This window comes from Charadrius vociferus, unplaced genomic scaffold, assembly GCF_000708025.1.
Source record: "Charadrius vociferus isolate BGI_N301 unplaced genomic scaffold, ASM70802v2 scaffold230, whole genome shotgun sequence".
Lineage (NCBI taxonomy): Eukaryota > Metazoa > Chordata > Aves > Charadriiformes > Charadriidae > Charadrius > Charadrius vociferus.
The window spans coordinates 3,378,726-3,399,371 of NW_009646500.1; the positions used below are offsets into that span (position 1 = coordinate 3,378,726).

At 40.7% G+C, this 20,646-nt stretch overlaps 1 protein-coding gene across 1 annotated transcript in view; it reads left to right on the plus strand.

Moving 5' to 3' along the window:
* Positions 1-20,646, plus strand: part of ROS1 (ROS proto-oncogene 1 , receptor tyrosine kinase) — a 73,974-nt gene that overhangs the window by 39,096 nt on the left and 14,232 nt on the right. Inside the window, exons 30-42 of the mRNA XM_009883348.1 lie at positions 3,370-3,602; positions 6,629-6,805; positions 7,818-7,992; positions 8,410-8,527; positions 10,584-10,771; positions 11,273-11,368; positions 12,070-12,205; positions 12,607-12,769; positions 13,043-13,107; positions 15,801-15,930; positions 16,925-17,022; positions 17,626-17,829; positions 18,965-19,099. Coding sequence (XP_009881650.1) covers positions 3,370-3,602; positions 6,629-6,805; positions 7,818-7,992; positions 8,410-8,527; positions 10,584-10,771; positions 11,273-11,368; positions 12,070-12,205; positions 12,607-12,769; positions 13,043-13,107; positions 15,801-15,930; positions 16,925-17,022; positions 17,626-17,829; positions 18,965-19,099 — 1,918 coding nt within the window. The remainder of the gene's footprint in view (positions 1-3,369; positions 3,603-6,628; positions 6,806-7,817; positions 7,993-8,409; positions 8,528-10,583; positions 10,772-11,272; positions 11,369-12,069; positions 12,206-12,606; positions 12,770-13,042; positions 13,108-15,800; positions 15,931-16,924; positions 17,023-17,625; positions 17,830-18,964; positions 19,100-20,646) is intronic.

Genomic DNA, 20,646 nt, shown 5'->3' on the forward strand with positions numbered 1-20,646 from the left:
CTCTGCTGCACTTTAATGCAGACCCAGTTGCTGGCATTGTGAGTACCAGCATATCTCCCATCTGTCCTTGAAGCCAACATGGCCCAGAAGCTTTCCTTAAATGTCACAAGGGCAACTAAGATTCATAGACAGCCTGAGTTCAAGATGTCCTTATTCTTTGAGAATGCTACTAGTTGAAGCTAGATGCCTCCTGTGGTTGGAAATACCTTAATTAGGGCAGGAAGATGCTTCTGCTCGCTCCTTGCTTCCCTCTGCCTGTTTGCAGCTGCTGGGTAGCTACCATCCCAGTTTTCCTGAAGCTCTTATCATCTCCCAGAAGGAAAAGGATCATTCGAAGATGCATGCTGTGGCGTTGCATGTGCTGTCTTGCCTTGCAACTCAATCCCATAGAAGAACCTTGCTCAGCATTTTTTCTTGTTTTGCACGTGTATGTGTGTGTGTGCACACCTGTCTGCCATCGTGAGGAGTTGCCTTTGTGCTGCTCTTCTGATAATTTTCTCATTGTCGGAGTGATGATGCTGGACTCACTTAAGGAAAACATGGAAAACTTTAATAACAGCTAGCTATTCCCTGTAGTATGCATAGCACTTACCTGCTTTTCTATTGTGCCAGATTTGCTCTGCAGCTGTGCTCCATGGATTGTGCCTGGTGTCACAAGTCAGGGTCAGCTTGATCCATATAAACTCATCACTTTCAGAGCCATCAGGCACCTCTAACAATACCAAAGTCAGCAAGGCAGAATTATAGCCAAGCCTACGTGGCAGTCTGTTTGTGTTTTGAAGGAAAGACTGTGGAGGTGGTACCTAGGGATGCTTGCTGTTGAACTCACAGTGATGTGGGAATGGTGTAGCCCCCACCTTCACTAGTTTTCCTGCCTGGGTCTTGTCCTGTGGAGTTGGAGCAGTTCTTCTCTGAGGAGAGTGAGGGAGTGAAATTGAGAGGCACAGTAGCACCTGGTCATTGGGTGTTAGCTCAGTTAACTCAGCTACAGCAGGGCTGGCTGTAGCTGACATACAGCTGTGCAGACCTTGCAGCTATGCAAATATTACTGTGTCATGCAGCTCGGGTGCCACAGTAGGAGTCCTAAGGTTTCCCCTTTTCTCTTGTTACCTCTGCTTGGCTTTTGGCTACTTAAGAAGGTGCTGAAGCAACTGGAGTTGAAATAAGCACGGCAACCACTGGGTTTTTCTTACTCATCTTAACATCTCTTTTCCTTACTGATCAGCTGTGCCCAAGGAAACATTTTATCCAGAACAGATGACAAGTACATGCCAGAGGTCCTGATTCCCTTTGTTCTTCTCTTGGGGGTGCATTCTGTGATTTCTTTAAAGGCTCATCCATAGAACAAGTCACGTCCCTTTTTGCCACCACCATCCACAGAAGACCATCACCTGTGAGCTGCCAGTGGCTCCTCTTATGTACAGATCACTCCTTGTTTCTTGTCCTGATAGCAGTCACATTTTTCCCCTTAAGAAAATCACTATTTAAGATTAACCTCTTTTCATCTTTCAAATGGAAGTGTAACAAGAGGTGCAGGCAAACTGCTACTCTTCTTTTGGGATCCAGAGATGTTATACTTTGGAAATTCTCTTCCAACCATGTTATTTCTTTTGTCTTAACAGTCAGATCTCTTAGCATTTGTGGCATCAAGCAAATAGGCTCTCATCCCATGTGGAACCCTGAATATTATGACCATATTCCTAAGGAGTCTATGGCAAAAAATAAGAAAAGCTGGCCTATGATCAGTAGATTTCAATTCTTTGCACTGGAACCCACATCTGTATTGTAAAATTTGAATGACACACTGATTGAATGAGTACTACTAGGATGTGGCAGGAATTCACACTGTTGTTTCTTTATGTAGTAAACTGAGCCATCCTGCAGCAATGTACACCCTTTCAGTGGTGAAATATAAAGGTAGCATACGAAATGGGAGACTTGGTTGCTCCGCTGAAATGGAATTTTCAGTCTCGAATTAAAATGAAACATGAAACTCAGAATGGGCTTCTCTAGTTGGGGCAAAGCAAAACATCAGGATCAAAACAAAGTCCTAGGCAAAAAAATCCCAACAACCAACCAAACAACAACAAAAAAACCCCAAACAACCCCGAACCACTACACCAGCTCCCAAACCCTGAGCATTTTTAACATGTATTAGTATCAGCATTCAGAGCATTTCACAATTTGTTGAAAAATTTCCAACCAGCTGTAAACGGAATGTATATGTGTCCTGGCACTTATGTTCTCAATTTGATGAATGTAACTGCTAGATTAAATTGTAATCAGATGCTGCTAGAGCCTCTTGAAGTGTGTACACTATTTCACACCTCTGAAGCCGTGTGAATTCCCTCTGTGTTTCCCTCAATTCTGTAACAAAATGAAAGAAGCTTGGATTAATCTGAAGTTTCCAACAAATAGCAAGATAGAGGGAATGAAAAAAAGGAAGACAACTTGGAAAAATTAATGCATTGCTCTTGCCACAGAGTGTCACTCTTACTCCACATATGTTTTAGCTAGTGAAAAGAGAAATTTGTCTTCTTTACTAGCCTTGCTTTTGCACATCTCACTTAAATAATCTGCAGCCTTGCTACTAGGGCATAAATTATAGCATATGTATTCATCATTCTGATACGTTGGGAACAAAGGTGGTATAATGACTTCTTAACTTTTTACCTATTTGGAAAATTCAATAGGAAAAAAAGAATTTTTAATGTAGAGTTGGGACGTGTCACATAGCATTTCAAAGTCTCTGATCTCAAAGTTTCAAAAGAAGGGTTGATTTTTCCAAAACAATTAGTAACTACCTCGCATGGACATCAGAGCAGCAACACAATTTCTTGCTTATACAGCTCAGCAAAATGATGTATTTCTAAGCAAAATAATAAATGATGGCAAACAATGCTGAATTTTGGGCTTCATCCTTCCGACTTCTCTGTTCAAGAACAGACTTTCCAATTGGTACTGTTTCTAGTGCATATCCACGTAAGCATCATACTAAACTCACATTTAAGACCCTGATTAGGAAACTAGAAGAGAGCAGGAAATCATTGATATGACTAAATGTAGAGGTATAGGACAGCATCTGGGTGGGTTTTTTTTGTCTGCTTGTATGGTAGGAAAGCCAAGGAGATACTAAAAAGGTCCCTCAAACTATTTTGAACTTCTCTGCAGCTGTCTGACTATACAAGAATATAACTTTTACATGTGTAGAGTTTCAGTCCTGTAAATGGATCATATTCATATGCTTATAACATTTTTTTCCTCAGTGATTTTTCTTGACTTCTCTAAAATACAAACAATCAAACAACCAAAAAAACCCTCTAGTGAGATCTGTACCTAAAAGGAGATTATTTTTTCTTTCTATTTCAGTACCAGAGGCAGCTGATTCCATTAAGACAGTGGTTTTGTCTGACACCACCATCAACATATCTTGGAGTGAACCTTTGAAGCCAAATGGACCTCTAGAATTAATCCGCTATCAAATCTCTGTCAATCTATTACCTCCTATCCCAGCTACACCCTTGCGAAAAAGTGAATTTCCAGATGGGATGCTTGCCTGGTCTGTCAGTGGGCTCCAATCCGGAACAAGCAATTTTTTCAAGGTATAATTACAGGCAGCTTTACCTATTTGTTCACTCACTTGCTAATCTTTAGACTGCTCTTCTGTAAAGCTGTATGTGTGTTCTGTAAGTATGAGTTCAAAACTCGGCAGACTTCTCTCAGTCCTTTGGTCTTAAGAAAAAATAAACTTCACAGTTTATTCCTATATAGGTTGTTCAGATTAAATCCTTAGAACTGAGATCGTTTCTGCTTGGGGAGCACATCACAGATCTCAAGAGTAAACAGGGGTTTCTGCTGCAATCCTGCTGTTACTACCGTGATACTTTGTGCAACATGCTAAGAGAGGGTCAAGTGACAGGTAACCTCTGTTCTCAAAGGAGGACACCTGGAACAGTGACCTGCTAGTGAAGGACTTAGGTGTAGTGCAATAAACAGGGCTATGCGAGTGCAAACAGATCATGGCCAAAAGAGAAAAGATTTTCTCAAGAAAGCAATATATGTGAAGCTTTCATAAAGGGGAAACCTCTATATGTTATACCAAGATCAGACTCGGCCGTTTTGCCAATTGCTGCTTTTCCTTTAATAAATAACTTTTCATTTAACAAAAATACTTTTTTCTTAGTCCAATAAATCAAAAAGTATCTGATAAGTCCATAGAGATATAGGTGACGACTGAATTAATACTTGACTAATTCTGTCTTGCAGCAGTCAACTTTTAAAGAAAAGTATATTATAAAATATGCATGCAAAGTTCACTACAAGAACAATGTATCAATGCTGACCCTTGAGCAAATGCAGAAGAATAACAATGACTTAAAAATGCAAGTAGGGGGTTGACTATTTGGTGGCCTTTGAAGACAGTTTCTGTAGATGAGAATATTGAAGGGTGGTTGCAAACCCTCTGATTTTGGATTTCATTGAAATATGGTGCTGTCAGTGCAATAGAAGTGGTTTCTTCCAATGTCCAGGCAAGTCATAGATAAAGGAAGACAGGACATATAATAATAGGCCAGCCCTAGGGGATATCCATGCCTCAGCTGCTGCACTTCACATGAACTCCCACATCAGCACTGCACGAAACCTTTGGTGGCTTGTGTAGTTATGCTGGGCTATGAATGGTGAGAATTGAGGGGCAGACACATCAGCCCCCCCGCCGCCCCCACTGTCAGACTCAGGCAGCAAGGTTTTTTGGCCAGCCAGGGCAGGGAGCAACACCCTGAAATAATTGCAGTATTACGTGCCTAAGCACGTGTCATTGCTGTGAGAACGAGCAGAAAAGAATAACTTAACGTGGAGATAAAATCAAGAGAGTGGAGGAACCAAAGGAGTTCAAAGCAGCAAGGACTACAAAGGCAGTTGGGAAGGCTCTGTCAGTATGCTGAGGAGGAAAACAAAAGGAAGAACAGGTTGCAGTATCTAGTGCGTTTTTTGTTTAGTTTTTAGGAACGGGAGACCTGTGACTAGGTATTTAACACAACTGCATGAAGCCAACGGTAGCACAGCAGATCAGGAGAAGGAAAGATCAGGTTAAAGAATATCTATGTAGGTTATACGTATTTAAGTCAGCAGCACCTGATGGCCTTAAACTATATAGGGAGATGGTTAAAACCAGTCTGTGAATGTTCACAATTGTCTTCTGTAACTTTTGGAAGAGAGGAAGTCCCACAGAACTAACAGAAAAAGAAAGGTCACACATAGCTTCACCAAGGAAGTTGAAATTATACACCCCTTTGTGTAACTTCAGTACCTGACGTTAATTGAAGGACATGTACAATTTTACTAGGACTTTATTAAGACATATCTAAGTATTAATAGGACTATATTAGCACAAAATGGTAAGCAGTTGGTATACAAGCATCTAGAGGATATCAAAGCAATAAAAATGTCCAATATGGATTCGTAAGAACAACACATACTGCTTCTCCCTTTACAGATGAGGGGTTAAAAGGAAAACAATAAACGATGTATCTGGACAGCACAGCTATCACCAGGGTGATATTTTCAAAAGCAACCAAGTAAACATGTTTTCCGCAGAATGCACACTGGCTGCATCACAAATATACTCAAGAGTGGTTTTCACAGTTCATGCATGGGCTGGGCGAACATTCAGCTGATGGCTGGAGGGGATCTCTTCTGGCCTTTATTTGATTTTGTGCTTTTGTTAATGATTTGGACGGTACAATGGGGAATACATTTATACACATACACCTATACGCCTATAGGTATGTATGTAAGTATGCATACCCAAATGTAAGTCAACAAGTCTCATGAGGAACGACTGAGGGAACTGGGGTTGTTCAGCCTGGAGAAGAGGAGGCTGAGGGGAGACCTTATCACCCTCTACAACTACCTGAAAGAAGGTTGTAGAGAGGTGGGAGCTGACCTCCCTGGTGACAAGTGATAGGACGAGAGGAAATGGATTCAAGTTATGTCAGGAGAGGTTTAGATTGGATATTAGGAAACATTTTTTCACTGAAAGGGTTATTAAACATTGGAATAGGCTGCCCAGGGAGGTGGTGGATTCACCATCCCTGGAGGTGTTTAAAAAAAGGGTAGATGTGGTACTTAGGGACATGGTTTAGAAGTGGTTTTGTCAGGGTAGGTTAATGGTTGGACTTGGTGATCTTAAAGGTCCCTTCCAACCTCAGCAATTCTATGATTCTATGATTCTATATTTGATTGTGGCTTAGTGGAAGGCAGTGTGCTAAGGACACTCCTCACCTTCTTTTTTTCCTATTCTAAAACACTGCCCAGCGTGTGATGTGACATCTGCACGCCTGTGTAAGAGCTTGTGGCATTTCAGAAAGGTCTAGAAAGATATGAGTCTTGGTAGAAAGATGAAATGAGAAACTAAGAAGTCTGTGAGGAAGGGAACTCTAGGCCATGAACTTCCAGTGTGAAGATGTGTAACACTGCAGCTGTGAGGCTCAAAATGTTTCCACAGCTATATCTATATTGCCTAAATATTGTCTTGTTTGAAAATAGCTAGTTTTCCAAGCACTTGGAGTTGCTAAAGCCACCTTTCCAACTGGTCTGGTACAGTACATTTTATGCATTTCCTTACTAGGTTCTTGCTTTTCATCCTGAGGAGAACTGGTTTTCCGAAAGTGTCCCTGTTATTGCAAAAACTTTTGAGACTCCACCTGCACCTGTTAACATAGTTCCCAGAAATACCAGTTTCCAGCTAGAATGGAGAGCTCCTCTGAACGTCAGTGAAACCAGCTTCTGGTTTGAGCTGCTTAAGGTAAAAATACCCCTTAGTTTTTTTCCAAATCGGCACAAATTTAACCCACTCTGTCTTGGTGAGCAGAACAGGGTGGCAGGATGTATATGAAGAGTCTCAGTGGTTAATTTGGGCATGGTGATGTCAGTCTTAGTGGCTCAGAAGGGGCAGGATGGAGGCAGTGTTTGCCAGGAACAAGGGGGAGTGCAGCTGCAGCATTTAATACCCCCTAGTGCCAAAGGACATCCTGGATGACCCCACCAGAATTCCTCCTGGGTCTCCCGTTTCAGTAGAGTCGCCTCCCTCTTTCCTCACTGCCCTCCCCCAACCTGGCTGGTAGCTACAAATCCTATGTCTGCTCTGCACAAGAAAGGGTAGAGAAGGGTTTTCAGCATTAAATATCAGCTACAATCTAGTATATGAATTTTATTTTCCTGTGACAGAGCTTAGGAGAAAATGCCAGAGAGAAAAAGGGGTCCAGTACTGCAGACTGGACAAGTAAGCACTGCAGTGACAGCAGCATGGATGGAAGGTTCAGATTTTAATGTCTGGACCACTGGACACAGAAAATGTCATGTGTTAAACAGGATCACGTAGATTCCTTAATATAGATAACTGGATTCATGAGACCTACACCAGACATTTCCCATCTGCCCTAGAACAATTCCACTAAACCGCCTCCTTTCAGTTGCATCACGGCAAGCTGAACTCATGGGCACGTCACAGTGATCCAGAAATATAAGCTGCACAAGGATAAGCAAGGGGAAGGCTCCTTTTGGCTTTGAAAAGGGGTCACTTAATCTGTTGTCCTTTGTGGCTGCCAAGACCTGTAGGTCTCCTGAAAACGAAGGAAAAAGTAGGTTTTGTGTCCTTGGTCTCTAAGAGGACAAAGTCCTGTGATTGAAACAGCACGTGCGTAATCTTTCCCTTATGATGTTGAAAGGTAGCAAAGTAGTTAATCCACCCAGGAATAGAACTGTGACACACTTTCAGAAGAGCAAGACTTGACCATGATGATATTTTATTTTTCTAGTGGCAAACAAAAAATGACTGGTTTTCTCCTGCAAGCACTACGTGCACAGCAGATCTTGTTTACACGTGCAATCTCACAGGAACTCTTCCTTCAACCAACTACTTTGTAAGAGTAACAGTAGTTTATGTTACAGGAGTGAAAAGCATTTCCTCTTCAACAAGCTTTAAAACTACAGGTAAGCACTTAATGTAGGACAACAAGATTTTAAGACTATTTTCAGGACATGGATATTCAAACACAATATTTTGTAAAATTTGTACTAAGACCCAATAGTCATCTGTGTTTAACAGGGGGAAAGAAATGGGGTTCATTTCCAAGTGGAGCAGAAGAAAAGAGTGAGGGAAACTGAAATAAAATGCCTATATGCACGTGAACTCACAGCTAATGGTGAAAGGCTGCATGTGGATGAAAATGTTGAAATTTGTCCATCACAAATAGAAGGCCAAAGATTCATTCTCCATGGGGACTACTGATGTAGATCCTTCATCCTTAGATGCCTAAACACATCTCAATTTTTCTTGGTTCCCGTTAGCCCTTTGTCTCTCTATAAACACATTTTAAGACTTCCGTTTCTTCCCCCGTTTGGCCTAAGCTGGTGTTCCCAGTAAGCCAGGAGTTCCAAAAAGAGGAGAAGACACTAAAAATTCTGTACAATGGGAAAAGGCTGATGACAATGGAAGCAATCTGACCTACCACATCTTAGAAAGCAGGTAAGCTACGTGTGCAAGCACTCTTCCCATAGGGAGCAGCCCAGAATAAATCTGGGTGTGCAGGGGCTTTCAGTTTGGCTCTGATGGGAAGAGTGAAATATCAGTGATGCAAATGCCCTTTCTCATGGGTTGTCTTTCTTGAGTAAACTAAGTATCCATCATTTCCAAAAAATCCTGGAAAACTTAGAAGAAAATATACACTAAAAACCTTTCCAGATCAACCCTGAAACACAGGGATATATTTGGATATATGTTAGTGTATTAGAAGAAGATTTTCAAATCACAAATTTCAAGGATTTAGTGTGTACTTTTGGCTAAAATATATGTAGAAATAGCTTAGTGTTCAGAGGACTTATGCAAAGGCGTTACAAAGTTGCCAGAAAAAAATCATAATATATTCCCACCAACATGGGATGACAAGATATTTTTTAAAGTGCTCTGTCATTAAATACAGATTGCCTGGACTATACATGTCATGCTCATTAGGCATCTATAGAATGTCAATTCATACTTCTTCCTGCACTGGCATTGGAAGGGCTGAATGGACAGGTCAGAGTATATTGCTGCGGGCAGGTGATGCTGAAACTTCTCATTTCTTGACCATGACTCTGGAGGGGTTTGTTTAAGGCAAGGCTTAATTAATGCATTCATTAAAACAGGGTCCATCTTCTGAGATATTCCTATGCCACTGTTAGAAATCAGGAGTGATGGAGGGAAGCAATTTTATTACTTTGCTATTATTTCTTTTTCCGTAGTTAACTCTGTGCTTATGAAAGCTACAGACTGACAGCGCTGGGGAGCCAGGCATGCTTTACCTATATAAGTTTTCACTCAGACATATTTTCCTGGTGCTGTAAGCTTCCTCCATACAGTTCTGTGAGCGTACAGCAGCACTGACCGGCATGCTATGAGACCACAATAATTTTGATATGCCAACAGCCAGTTTGTACCTGACTTGCTGTGGATGGGTAAAGAAAGGATAGTCCCTAGGTCTGTGTCAGGGTTGTGCTTTAGCCGCTGTGTTCTCCAGGCTCCAGCTTCTTATTCATCTGTGGAATCATAACGTATCACTGAGGTGCTTTTTTTTTTAAGTTTAATGAAATAAGCTTTTTTCCTGCAGTTTGAATGTGAACATGCAGATGTTTTTAACTGACTTTCACTTTGGGCATCATGGTCCAGGTAGAAGAATGTTAGGTTAGTTGCACAGTATGCTAGAAAATATTTGCATAGTGCTTTGAAATAAACCCTGTTTTTCATACAGCTCTGGTAGTGACATGTACACACCAAGGACATGAACATATAATTTTCCCATGTCTTTCTGGTTTAGAAGTGTTTGACCTTTTTTCTGCCGTAAAGCATGTTGGGAGAATGATTGACATGTTCATGAAGGTCATTTCACATGAAATATTACAGTCCTGTGTGACATGAAATGATATTTCAGATATGGCCTTTCAAGTTTAAATGCATGGTTGGTGAATAATCAGCTCTGAATTTATTGTGAGCAATCAATCTCAGTCCAATGGGGAAAGGAAGAAATATACCCAGCAGTCAGCAGATACTATGGGGAATTGGCTAGCTAAAGAATTGTGTCTTCACTGCCAATGACTTGCTTCCTGTTTAGCTTGTGAAACCTGACGCACAAGAGCCACTGAATTACTCTCGGCCCAGGAAAGCAAAAACCTCTAACAGGACACAAAATACTTTTTTTTTTTTTTTTTCTCCTCTGAAAGCTAAATAAGAAGGTTTTGAAATCTTGGCTGTGAGGTGTACACTGAAACAGGTGAGAGAGCGCTGGAGCTTTTTATGTCTAAAACATTCTAGCATTTCGTTTCCAGTGCCAAGCTAAAGATGTGTGATTCCTAGCATTGCTGAAATGGCATGGTACAATTTTCTGCTCTGTAGCCAAAACCCCACGATCAGACTGAGCTTTCATGCAGGCAGAGAGATATTGTGAAGGCCACAGAACTGAAGCAAAGAACGGACGGGGGGAGGAGGCAGTAAACAGCCCTCACTGCATTAATGACATACCTGTGTTATTTTGCTGTGCCCATTGCAGGAAGCAGTCTGACACCACCAGCAAAGAGAAGTCCTTGTGGAAGGTGGTTTACAACGGCTCCTGTGCCAGTATTTGCACATGGAAAGCCAAGAACTTAGAAGGAACTTTCCAGTTCAGAGCAGCAGCTGCAAATGTGCTGGGACTTGGTGAATACAGTGACACGAGCAAGGATATCATTTTGGGTGAAGGTATGTCCTGTATTTTCTTACATTGTTAATCAAGTTTTTTATTCAGAATAATTATACTGATTTCTGAAAATTTTCTTCTGCTTGTTTATACCAATTTGTGTCCGTGGCATTGCAGTCTGTATTATGGTATGATGCTCGAAGTAAGGGCAAGCTCCCATGCTGGGTGAGGATGTGAGAATTACTTCTTGCCTTCAGTGAGAATATTAGATCTACACTCTGTGGTTGTTTTTGAAAATCCCACTTTGAGTGGTCAAACAGTTTGGCATTTTCTCTTTCCATATACACAGTAGATCATCCCTACAGGAATGGCTCAGACCTGGGGGAGGAGGATTAGTCTGACCAAATGTAGACTTCTACATAAAGCCTACAAGAGAGCTTTGTGCAGAGGAAGACACTTACTCAGCAGGCAACTCAAGGGTTCTCTCAGGTTTGCTCAGCTCCATAGGACTGGTATGGTTTGTACGGACAGTCATTAACCAATTTTCCCCTCCCACTTAACAGATACTGTGGTCCACCCAGACACCATCATTGCCATTGCCGCTGTGATTGGAGTTGTTGTTTTGCTGGCTTTGACTGTGGCCATGGTATTTGGTTTTGGTATGTGACTGAATTTTTGCATATCCTTGGTTTACCTGGCCTCAGTAAAAGGCAGTTCAGATGGCGGGAGACGATGGGCCTCCAGGTTGAGGGAAATGTTGAACAATCCCCAGGGTGGGAGCCGGAAGGAATTTGTGTATTCTCATCCTTTGAGGCCCTAGAGATGGCTGGTTATGTTTTCAGGATCGAGGACAGAATACCAGTTCACTCCATCCTCAGGCATTTCTCACTGTTGATTCCCTGCAGGGGAACACAGGAATGCTGAAAGAACTCTGATATATCTGTGTGTCCTTATAAAAACTTGTACCTTATAATTCTCAAGTTGAATACTGCATATATTCACCAAAGGGTCCCTTTTTTTTCCTCTGAAGCTTTGTTCCTGAAGAAAGAATGTAGAGATTACCCTGAGATGTAGATGTCCACATGTAATGGTCCTGCCCTCTCACTCCTCATCCTCTCTCTGTGATATAGCAGCAGCCTTTCAGGCTTGGGTCTTGCCACTTACAGAAGTGGATGCTTGACTGATTTCTCAGCTCAAGGAGCAATTGTCTTGTGGGAAAAAAGATGGAAATGTCTTGCTTACTTGAGATGCTGGGGAGTGATGTTGAACAGAATAACAAAAATACAGTAGCCTTTTAACCTGCTTGCAGGCTGACATATTCTCAGAGTGAAATATCTGACAGTCCACTTTTCTGTTCCAGTATGGCACCAAAGACGGAAATCCAGAAAACAGGCCTTGCCTGGACAGATAGTGTTTATCAAGGAAGATAAAGAATTAGCTCAACTCAGGGGGGCAGCTGAGGCAGTGGGACTAGCCAATGCCTGTTACGCTGTAAGGTATGTCCTTGGATCAAATGTATTTTCAGGACAAAAACATCTAAGAGGGTTTCCCTGGACTGGGTTTCATCAGCGTACTCATCCCTGACACCTCGAGGTGCAATTAAGGGCTGCATCTGCACTGCAGGGCAGGTCTGCTCTGAAGTACACCCTGCTATGTTGGCTCCCCGCTGGATTGCCCCTAGCCCACTCTGCACGTCCGTTGGCAAGAAACGCGGTTGCATGGGAAAAGAGGAAGACCTGGTGTTTTCCAAGAGCTTCCAAATCATCCAGGCTTCACCTGAGCTCCCCTTAAATGTACCTGCTGAGACAAATAGTACCAGATTCATTTCATGAAGAATTTTAACAACATTTCAAACATTTTAAAGTATTAACGAGTGACTGGTATTGCTGTTTTGTAGCACTCTTCCTTCTCAAGCAGAGATTGAATCATTGCCAGCTTTTCCTCGGGACAAACTGAACTTACACAAATTGTTAGGAAGTGGAGCATTTGGAGAGGTGTATGAAGGGACTGCAGTAGATATCCTGGCACATGGAAGTGGAGAATCCAAAGTAGCAGTCAAGGTAATCGCAGCTGGGTATTTCTCTGGCAACAGAATGGGATGAGCAGAGAGATTTGGCTCAGCGGTTGTATGTGTTATAGGTGTTGACAGATTTGGGTATTTCCTTGCAACATTTCTTGCAAGTCACTTAAAGCTAGCCTATCTCCCTGTAATCATTGCTGGAAAATACTGCATATTTAAGGCCATGTTTATGTCTGATTGCTTTACTTAAGCACTATGTGATAATGGTGGTGATGACCTAAATGTTATTACACTTTTGCTTTCTGTTGAATAGACTTTGAAGAAAGGTGCGACAGATCACGAGAAGAGTGAATTCTTGAAGGAGGCATACTTAATGAGGTAGGGACAGCTTTGCCACTGAGCACCCTTCAAAGCCATTGTCATTTGAGGGTGGTGGCCTTCCAGAGGAGTGAAAGCAGCACTTTCCTCTAAACAAATTACTGTGTCATTTTTGGTGTGTTTTCCTGTTTCTGCTAAAAGATTAAATCACTGTTGATGAATCTTAATGAAAATAAAGCTGTAAAACTGACTAGCAAAATTTAAGATACAGATTGCAAATTCAGTATGCTCGTATCACGGATTTATTGGGGTTTGGACTGATGGATTTCAGTATCTTTGCTCCCCTAGAACTAAGTTAGTTGTTAAAGACAATTGGGTAACATTTGGCTAATCCCATTTTATTAAAATAAATTTATCGAAACAAGCTGATGCCTTGAAGTTTCAATTTACTGTGGAAACTGTTTTTTTTTTTTTTTTTAAATGTGCATACTTACCACTAGAGGCTGCCACATACCTCTTCTATTCAAGTAGACTTAAAAAAAATAATGCATCTGTCACCAGTGTGAGAATTTCACATTGAAAAGTCTGTCAGCTAGAAATCTGGTTATCCATAGTCTCCACAGAGGCAAGTAGAAGCTGAGCTGAAGTTTTCAGCTGGTAACATAAGACTGAGAGTACGGTTTTGTTTTCAGACACATTTCTGCACTTCTCTGACTTCTATTTCATGAGTGCAGAACTAGAAGCACCTTTTGAAAAATGAAGGATTTTGTATCCTGTTCAGAAAACATAGTGTTACCAAATTTGAAATTGGTTTTCACAGCATTCTTTTTTGTGTTTACATATTTTTAAAAAAGTATTTTGTATTTCTTTGCCTAACTTTTTTCTACACTGTACACTGAATGAGGTAAGAGGCTTCTGAAAACCAAGCTGGAACCGTGTCATTAAATTGTAAATTCATAACAAAGTGTAAGTGCTGCGTGTAAGCTTTCTACAATCTATCTTCAGTCTGCGTGGCAGTCATAAACCCAGTTAAGGTCTCTTTTCTGTGTAGTATGGAAATTATATGTACCCATAGTTAAACAATCTGAAGGTTCCCCAATTCTGCTTTCTTTATACAGCTAATATTCCCAAACCACAAATCCTGGAAAAATATATAATTGGAAATTATTACAATTCAATGTAAACACTAATGTGGGCCCATATGTCCATCAATACAATGAGACACAGAAATGAAGATAATAGAAAAGTTTAAACATTATATCTTCCCAGTAATCATTAAATAATAATAAAAAGAATCGGTATGTTTTATATGCTTTGAGTCTTTCCTTTTTTAATGGGAAAAAAGAGTGATTTAGTTCCGTTACAGAGGGATTAATGATTTTTCTTGATGTTCATCTGTAAGCTCTCATAAATAAAACCAAGGACAGAAATAGAACATAAATGGACCTGATTGTTTACAAACCCTGATGTTAGATATTTAAAGGCAACTTTTATTTTGCTTGCCTTTTTGGATGTTTATTAAAATTTGTATTGTGGTGTTATGCATCCTGTCCTAGTTAAGCAAGGGCTATTTGTTTCTTGTATTATTGCTATGCAGCAATGGGAAAACAGAATTACTTGTACTTCAAACAGTCATTTGACATTGGTTATTGGTGAGTCATTTGTGTACAAACATATATAGCAAATTCTTGGGTGTATCCCATCGCTTGGGAAGTAAGGAAAGACAGCTCAGTGGAGAAAGGGCTGCTTGAGCTGTAAGGAAAGTGCCAGGTGCTCCGTCCTCTTTTTTTGTTCTTGAGAGTGCCAAAGTTTGTCTGAGTGAGAGGTATGCGCCAGGGGTCAGGGGGGAACTGTCAAAAACCCAAAATCACACTTTTTGCTAAAGAGTTTTTGCCCACACCTAAGATTACGTGAATCAAAAGAGGTTAGAAGGAAAATGTCCCTCTGATTTGTTTGTTTGTTTATACTGGTGCATTTGACAGCACTTTGGACACGACCAGTTTCCTCAATAGAGTCAAGTTACTCTGACTGCTGCTGGAAATCCTTTCACACAGCAGTGAGAAGGGAAAACCATTTTTATAACACAAGAAATGTGACTGTAAAAACACAGGCACTGACAGGGGCAATAAATATGCTTCATTCTTTGAAAAGTGCTAGATCTGAGAGTGCTGATCGCTTTGTGGTAATCCCTATCTTTTTGGACACACACAGGCCATTACTACCATATCGGCAGGTATTCCTGATATGTATTTTGTTTGTCTCAAAAATGTACTGTGAGAAACAGTTCTCTGGATTGTGAAAATAATATGTTGCATCTTGTGGTTTTGCCTTTCTCTGCATTTCTCTGAATTAGCAGTTCTACTGTGAATACAGTAGTAAAAACATACTCTATTAAAATACCATAGGTACCTTTAATGTACAGGTGGCATTTCATGTTGTTCGTAGATGAGATTGCCATTTGGCTACCTTTCTTTGCTTCCTGGAAATATGATGAAGTGTGCTTTTAATATGCTTGCATGCATTAGGGTGTCCATCAAAGTACTGTGTAAGCCTGAATTTTGAAAAGATGTCCCTGAACACTCCCTATGACTGAGCAAATCCAGGCACAGTGAGTTACTAAATCATGTTGTTGGTAGAGGCGGGATTGTAAAGGCCAAACTGCTTGTTCATTGCTTGCAGCTATATGCACTTTATTAGCTGTCAACCAGCTGGTTTTCTCATATGTAATCTTACAGTCGTTTCCTTCTCTTTAGTCAATTTGATCATCCTCACATTCTGAAGTTACTTGGTGTGTGCCTGTTAAATGAACCTCAGTACCTTATACTGGAGCTGATGGAAGGAGGGGATCTACTTAGCTATTTACGAGGAGCCAGAAAGCAAAAGGTAGGGTAAAGAACGTGACACTTACATTTTTAACCTGTAACTGCCCACAGTTTCTCAGTTTTTCCCTTCCTCAAAGGCCACACTGATATCCAGCGGTTTCTGTATCTGCAAGGTCCGACCTGTCTTCTCCCTAACACCTGGGACCTCAATGTTGGGTGCTGACCTTGCATTCAAGGTTGCTGTGGGGAAGACTGGATATCATTAGACCACTGACCAAAACTGCATTTTCAGTTGTGAGATATCTGCTCTATGAGTACCACGAACAGTCATTTGAAGAGAGAGCATAAATAATGATGGTCATGTGTCTGGTCTATTAGGCCTCATAGGGGTTTTTTTGTGTCTTTGAATAGCAGCAGTATCCTTAATGTGATAGGCATAGTCCAGGCATACAAGAAGATACTGTGCTCATATTCTTTAGAAGGAAAGAGGAGAAAAAATAAAGAATAAACTTCTGTAATTAAGTGAAAATTAAGTGAATTTTTCCACAGTTAGCATGCAGATTAAGAATATAGATGGTAAAATTGTAGGTCAAAGGGACTCAACACTGAAATTTTGTAGCATTATAGCAATTGTCTAGTTCATTTACATGATCAGATCAAATCCACAATCAGTATTGAATTCTACTGAAATGTATATACATGTATTCTACCAGAATAATGTATTAAACTGATTAATACAACAGCAAGCAAACCTGATCTGACAGTAGGAGGAAATTTTCAGGGTCCCATTTCTTCCGCTGTAGTAAAGAAGCAATTCTGAAGGTCCTAGGATATTCTTAGCCCCAAATCAAAAACCAGGATATGTTCACCTGCCTTGCAGTGCAGTGATTTGGCATTTTACCCTGCCAGTAATTAGCATTCGCTCTATTGATATACAGAGATTTTGCACCTGTGCTTTGCATGTTTTGGAAAAATCCTGTACATGTCAAACGAGGAAACATTCTGAGTTTGTAAAGCTGGAAGACAGGGCTAACTTCTGTCTTTGTTTCTTGTAGCTCCAGAGTCCCTTACTGACAGTGACTGACCTCTTGGATATATGTTTGGATATTTGCAAAGGCTGTGTCTATTTAGAGAAAATGCATTTTATACACAGGTACAGAACTTATTTCCTTAGTCTTCCAAGGTTTACCCACAATATTGGGACTAATTATCTCACCTGGGAAAAAATGCCTGGGAAGATGTCACAATGCAACAGGGAAGGTGAGAGCACTGGAGTAAATTTTAATGTTATGCTATTCTGCTAAAAATCACCTACAGTTCTCTCACAAAATGGTTGGCTAATCTAAGTTCTGATTCCAGGACTCACTGCATCCTAGGCAAGAAATGTATCCTGTGCAACAAAGAGAAGGGCAAGTGGAGAGATCCATTTTTGTCTTCATCTGCCTAATGGGTGGCTATAGAGGACACAGAGCCAGACACAAGTTACAGGCACAAGTTACAGCAGGGGAAATTAGATAATTTTGTTCACAATGTGAAGGATCAATCACTGGAACAAGTTGTCCAGAGGGGCTGTGTCACCTCCAGTCTTGAAGATGTACAAAACTTAACTGGATGAGGCCCTAAACCACTTGATCCAACCTTGAGGTTGGCATTGCTCTGAAGAGGGGGTTGAACCAGATGACCTCCAGAGGTCCCTTTTGATCTGAGTTATTCTGCAATGCTAACTCCATCCTCCTGTTTCTGCCTTACAAATCAGGGATCTGGCTGCTCGCAACTGCCTTGTGTCTGAGAAGGAATATGAGAGCTCCTCCCGGGTTGTAAAGATCGGTGATTTCGGACTTGCCAGAGATATCTATAAAAACGATTATTACAGGAAAAGAGGAGAAGGCCTACTCCCTGTCAGATGGATGGCTCCTGAGAGCCTCATTGATGGTGTCTTTACAAATCGGTCTGATGTCTGGTGAGTTATAGCAGCCACACAGCTGTGGGAATAATTATACTAAATCCCACGGCAAGAAAATATTGGTTTACAGAAGGAATGATAAGGTTGCATATTGCCATCTCTAATAATTTTTAGGCTAAGGCAGATTTCCTCCTAAGCGATATTTTAATGAGCTAATGAAAACTTTGGCACCACGACAGTACCTGCATGGATATATTTCTTAATGCTTTGAGCTGTAGCTTTGGGTTCTGGCTGGAAAGGACTAGTGTCACTCAGTCAAACAATTTTGTACGAGGCCCACAATGTGGTTTTTGCTTGACTGGGCAGTGAATTGACTGTCTGCATGCTGTTCAATTTTGTTTTTCGTTGGATTAATTGGCATTTCCATCCTACAGCCAAATACTTTCCCCTTACTGTTTCACCCTCTTCTGGTGACTTCTTTATTTTGAACCCCCGACTTCTCAGCATCATCAGGGGAAGGTCATAGCACTTTGCTGTGGAGGTTTACTTAAAGTGTGTGTTTGAGTGGGTTTGAGTTTATGGTGAAGAAGCAGAGACTCACTGTCAGGAGGCATGGAAAAAAAAAAAACAACCCGAGCCATATCAATTAAACCTGAGATTCACAAGTTAAGATTTCCATAGCCATAGGTACTCAGGGTGGGCTATGGCTCACCAGTCCTGTCCAAATCCTCAGCCCCTGCAGCCCATCCATTTTACTGACAATCTTACATTTATTGAAGCAAGTTATTTAGTGCTCTGTGCCAAACCAAATGAGGTGCTGATTGCTTTGTGAGTGGTGCTTAGGAGAACTTGTCTCTCTCCATTTCCAAAGAGGCCTCTAGAGATTTCTAAACACTTGTTTAAGTGAAGACATGCTCAACCAGATAGTGTTGCCCAGGGAAGCTGTGGACACTTGATGTCTTGTAAGCTGCACCTCCGTAAGTCTGGGAAAGTATGTCAGTTCTACACATTTATTTTAGGTATTCCAGGGTCTGTCTTAAGGATATGTGCATCATTTCACAAAAAATTACAAGTTCTTATTCCTAATTTTTCAACTAAGTCTTATTCTTAGGTTAGAGACACTTTGACTGTTGATAGGGAGATTATTCATGATGACTATGGTAATTTTTTTTTTTTTTTAAATGTTTCTTAGGGCTTTTGGAGTCTTAGTGTGGGAAACATTAACTTTGGGTCAACAACCATATCCAGGTTTCTCCAATACAGAAGTTTTGCACCATGTACGATCAGGAGGAAGGCTGGAATCTCCAAACAATTGTCCAGATGACCTGTAAGTAAATTTTGTTTTAAATATTGTTGATCATATTTATAAGAAGCAGAGGCTTATTGCCAGGTGGCCATCATTTTGAATGTTACTTACGCCTGTGCAGAGTTCGACGTCCTCCATTTTTTTTCAGATAAATCAGCTAGCATTTGGAGCTGCTGACACGCTATTACTTCATCCAGTGGCGCAGCCTGTGAGTAAGAACATAAGCGTTAAAGTTGAATAGTAGATATTGGTCTTTTAAACAGGATTTCAGAGACAATATAAGTCAGTCTTGGGTATGAATCTGGTAGTAATGTGGTAACAGGCGGAGAGTGCCTGATGGTATTGGTTAAAAGTTAAGGTGGCTTTAAGAAAGAATTTACTGGTCCCTGTACCCCATGTGCCTGCCATAGCAGATATAGCTGGCTTTCTCAATGTTAGCTGCAGAAATTAGGCTAATATTAAAACATATGTGGAAAATAAACCATGCTCTCTTTGCAAATACAGATCTTACAAAAGCCACTAAGAAAAGTTGAAGCAGTACAGCAAAAGGGAAGTCTGCACTTCTGGCTAGTCTTCAGCTGAGCAGGATAAACAAACATTCCAATTTCCATTTGTCTCTTGATCACAAAATTCAGGTTTAATTGCAAAATTCTTGCAAGTAAAAGAATAAAATGAATACATATAGTGGCTCAAATCCATACTGGCCAGAAGTATATAAGGGAGGATGCTGAACGTGGGCCCAGCGATCACTCAGTATTGTCTAATTTCATGTCTCAATTCTGGTATCACCCACCCTACATAAGCAGTCATGGCAATGCATTTGACAGCTGGTCCTACAAATGGAAGGAGAGGCTACCTAAAGTGCACAATTCTTATTCCTGGGGCTGAGGAAATGGCTTGAGAATAGTTATGCGATTTGCAAGCCCAGATCTCTGTCATAGGTCTCACATCAATTACCATGCTTGGAGTTCCAGAGAGGGTGATTATTTATCATTATGTAGGTACAGCTGAAACACCATATTAGCAATTAAAAAAGAAGTAAGCTTTAGCACTTGGAGGAACTGAAGAACTGAAGAGATTAGGATTTTATTTTAAGAACAGAGTGAAAACTGGAGGTCACAGAACAAATGAGAGCCCAAAGCAATTTCAGTTTCAATATTTTCTGCTGAAAAAGAGTTTCCTCAAAAAAATTTCTGGCAAGTGTCCTGTGAATAAAAAAGCATAGAAGGTAATGTATATCCATGTACTAGTTTGGTGTTCAAGCTCACATAAAGGCTCATGAGTTGCCTTTAAAACGAGTGACCAGATCTTCAGAAGAATCAAGAAAACTTTGCTTGAGGTAATTTTTAAGGTCCCCGATCTTAAATTTAGCATAGCAGATAGGGCTTAAACGCTGGTCTGCCTGTTGTAACTTGTAGGATCAGGGCCTAATAGCAGTAACATATTTTTTGAAAAGGGGTTGAATGAGCTCTTAGACTCTGGTACCATCTTTTATCTCATTTGGTGAACACTCAGCACCTGCATGCAGCTTCTGTCAGTAGCCTAAAAGCTTTTTGCTACTTTGCTAT